General features: G+C 45.0%; 1 protein-coding gene across 1 annotated transcript; it reads right to left on the bottom strand.

The window, feature by feature from the left end:
* Window positions 1-578: 578 nt before the first annotated feature.
* Window positions 579-2414, bottom strand: LOC143975875 (general transcription factor II-I repeat domain-containing protein 2-like). Its single transcript, XM_077478428.1, has one exon. It carries the CDS (start codon window positions 2412-2414, stop codon window positions 579-581), a length of 1836 nt encoding a protein of 611 aa, XP_077334554.1.
* Window positions 2415-3678: the final 1264 nt, after the last annotated feature.

The following is a 3678-nucleotide window of genomic DNA, read 5'->3' as shown; positions in this document are numbered from 1 at the left end:
TCATGTCTTCAGCTTGGAACTCTGCCAAAACCGACAATTGTATGACATTTCCAATGTTTCATAATCCTATTTCTTGCCTCAAATATATGTGTGTTAAGTATACCTATTTTTTATTCACATAGGGGAGAAAAGAATTGGGATGTCAGAGGACACCAGGGACCCACAACCTCCTAAAGAAGGTGAAATGCCAAAACCACAACCTCAGGATGTGGAGGAAGGAGAGGTTTATAAAGTGGGCGAAATAGTGACCACAACAGGTGAGTGTTTGAGACCCCAGCTTCAGGTAATAGATGTATGTCTAATTGTAGCACTGACTCCTGAAGGAGCTGCTGGTTTTGTTGGGCTTACCGTTTACCTTCTGCACCTCGTCTCTCTCTAGATCAGGGGTCTCAAACTCAATTTACCTGGGGGCCGCTGGAGGTAGATTCTGGGTAAGGCTGGGCCGCATCAAGTTTTCCACAAAAAATGCGCTTACAAAATATCATTATTCAGATTCAAATGTCTTTATTAACAGTTCTTTAACATTTAACTTTTAGAACATGAATGGACATAAACTGTTTGAACATGGCTTTATCTGCCTACTTCTTGCTGCTAGAGATCTGACAGCGCTTACTCTTGCATAGCCGAGCCACATTTGGCGTAAGTGAGGAAGCAGTTGAGACCCTCAGCACAGCTTGAAGATGAGCATCAGTAATTCTAGACCTGTACTTTGACTTATTGAAGTTCAAGGTAGAGAAGAGCTTTTCGCACAAGTATGTGCTCCCAAAAAGACACATGGTCTGCTTGAACATTCGGGAAAGCTCAGGGAAGCTGGGGGGCAATTCTCTTAAAAATTGCCCAAGTTTGTCTGCTTTTCCACTCACATCCCTAAACTTGGCTTTGAGTTCAGAGTTACACTGCAGGTCAATGAGCTCTATTTGAAACACTGGAGGGGCATCTTGCACATCAAAGGAGAAGGGGTCTGCAAAAATTTGAAATGTGGCTCTGTGTCTCTTGAAGTCTGCAAATCTATGATCAAATTCCTCCTGTAGCCTCAAAATGACATCCACATACTCCTCATGACTGAATAGTGTGCCTGAATCAATGAGTGACTTGCATGCTGGGAAATGGCAAAGGTTTGTTTGAGAAAGCTGGTCTTTCCACAATATAAGTTTTGTAGAGAACGCTCTCACGCTGTCATAGGCAGCACTGACAAGTTGCCCCTGGCCTTGTAACCTCTTATTCAGTACATTAAGCTCATGTGTGATATCAACCAAAAAAGCTAAGTCCATGAGCCATTTTGGATCACTTAGCAAAGGAACAGAAGCCCCATCTTTCTCCATAAAAGCTTTCACTTCCGCTCTCAACTCAAAAAATCTCTTCAATACGTTTCCCCTGCTGAGCCAACGCACCTCGGTAAAGTAGAGCACATCCCCATATTCTGACTCTATTTCCTCTAAAAAAGCACGAAACATTCTGTGTTTTAAGCCCCTGGATCTGATTTGATTGATGCATTTCACAACGAAAGACATCACGTTGTCAAACTTCAGGCATTTGCTGCAAAGGGCCTGCTGATGAATAATGCAGTGCAGAGCAATGACCTCCTCTAAACCTTCCTCTTTCTTTTTTTTATTAACAAGTGCCACCAGTCCTTTTTTCCTCCCGATCATTGATGGCGCTCCATCAGTTGTTATTCCGACAAACTTCCTCCAAGGCAAACCAGCATTCTGAAAAGCATCACACAGCTGGTGAAATATCTCTTGGGCGGTGGTCTGGCCATGCATTGGAACTAGTGAGAGCAACTCCTCTGTGACTTCAAAATTGTCATCAACACCCCGGACATAGATTGCAAGCTGGGCAGTGTCGGTGATGTCTGTGGTCTCATCAAGAGCGACTGAGTATACACTGAAACATTTTATTTTCTCACACAGTTGATCATAAATGTCACTTGAAAGGTCAGAAATGCGCTCTGCCACGGTGTTGGAAGAAAGGCTGATGTTGCTAAACTGACCTTTCTTTTCTGGAGAGATAATACTTGCAGCCTGTAACATGCACTTTTTTATAAATTCCCCTTCTTTAAATGACTTTCCTGCTTTAGCAATCATCATACTAACTACGTAGCTGGCTTCGACTGCTGCATCATTCTCTTTGGTTGCTTTCTTAAAGAAATCTTGTTGCCTCAGCAGACATGTCTTAAGTTTAGCAACCTGGTTGGCTCTCTCATCTTCCTGGTACTTTGCATACTCCTCAGCATGTCTAGTTGTGTAATGACGCTTCAAATTGTATTCTTTGGGCACTGCAACTTTCTCTGTGCAAATAAGACAAGTTGGGATGCCCTTGTGCTCAATAAAGAAATATTGCTTTTCCCACTTTTCCTGAAATTGTCTGTGCTCATCATCAACCTTTCTCTTCACTGCAGGCTTTGAGCAAGACATATTTGGGGCTGCGTACCAAAAACTTAGGCCTATGGTGCCTTGAGATACCCACTTCAGCACAAGGTGCTCTGGATGAGCGGAAATAGAGTTTCCCAGTCCCCCTAGCTGCCTAGCATGACCTTCGGCAACATTAAAGAGGACCTGATTTTTACTCACAGGAGTAGCCAAATACCTTTAGGGTGGGCACGCACCTGTCTGGTTTATAAAAATAGCACTCCTCCACTCTGCTGTGCCCCCCTGTATATTTCTTGCCCTGTATGCTAATACTGAGCATCAAGGAGGAAGAGACGCCGGGGTTTCTCAATGGGCGTCTCCTTCTCCATGTGCCTCAATCCAATCACAGTGAGAGTCACAGCCAGGAAGAAAAAAACTCCTTGTCTGTGACACTCTTTGATGTGATTGGATCACAACACAGCCAGGGAGAAGGAGACGCCCATTGAGAAACCCCTGCGTCTCCTCCTCCCATGCAGGGCCTCCAATGGCAGAACGTCCTGTCGCCTGAACGGGAAAGAGAAGAAAAAAAGTGAGGCGTGGAGAGCGTGACTGACAGGCTGGTACTTGCCTCTCCGTGTCCCTCCCATCGAAGAAGATGAAGTCGCCGCTCTGAACGCACTTGGTGCAGGTCAGCGTCCGGCGGTGTTACACAGCGGGCAGCGCTCCACCGCCACTTACTCCCCCTGGTGAGACGCCGAGGTACTGTACTTGGCGGTGGAGCGCTGCCCGCTGTGTAACACTGCCGGAGGCTGACCTGCACCAAGTGCGTTCAGAGCGGCGACTTCATCTTCTTCAAGTACCGGAGGGAAGGTGGCTAAGTGCTTTTCCAGGCGGGGGGCCGCAAAATATTGTCCCGCGGGCCGCAGTTGGCCCGCGGGCCGCGAGTTTGAGACCCCTGCTCTAGATGATCCAGGGATCACCCGTTTGTGAGTCTCTGAGACCTTGCAAGTCTCGGCAGGTTTTGGGAAGTTCTTATTTAGGTATACACATAAAAACGAAAAAATACTGCGCTCAAACCTAAAATGAACAACACATAAAAACTAGAAAGTACCCTAAATGTTATAAAGCCGCAATTATTACGATGTGATACACATCAAAAATCAATGTAAAACAAAAACTAACTGCGCTACCCTGCTAATCCCCACCCCACTAGTATTTCAACACCTGTATTAATATTGTCATATGATTTCCTGCAATATTTGATATGCAAATATATATTGATCTTTAAACAATAATAAAGTGAACAAATTATACTGGTCCCTCAATAATA

This window comes from Lithobates pipiens, unplaced genomic scaffold (genome assembly GCF_037356315.1).
Source record: "Lithobates pipiens isolate NorthernLeopardFrog02 unplaced genomic scaffold, aLitPip1_a1.2 Scaffold_13, whole genome shotgun sequence".
Classification (NCBI taxonomy): domain Eukaryota; kingdom Metazoa; phylum Chordata; class Amphibia; order Anura; family Ranidae; genus Lithobates; species Lithobates pipiens.
Note: the sequence above shows the minus strand (reverse complement) of the source record. Positions and strands in the feature narration are given on the sequence as shown.

Bases quoted from the DNA above. Each gene is read 5' to 3' on its own strand.
- LOC143975875 (XM_077478428.1), bottom strand. From the start codon at position 2,414: ATGTCTTGCTCAAAGCCTGCAGTGAAGAGAAAGGTTGATGATGAGCAC.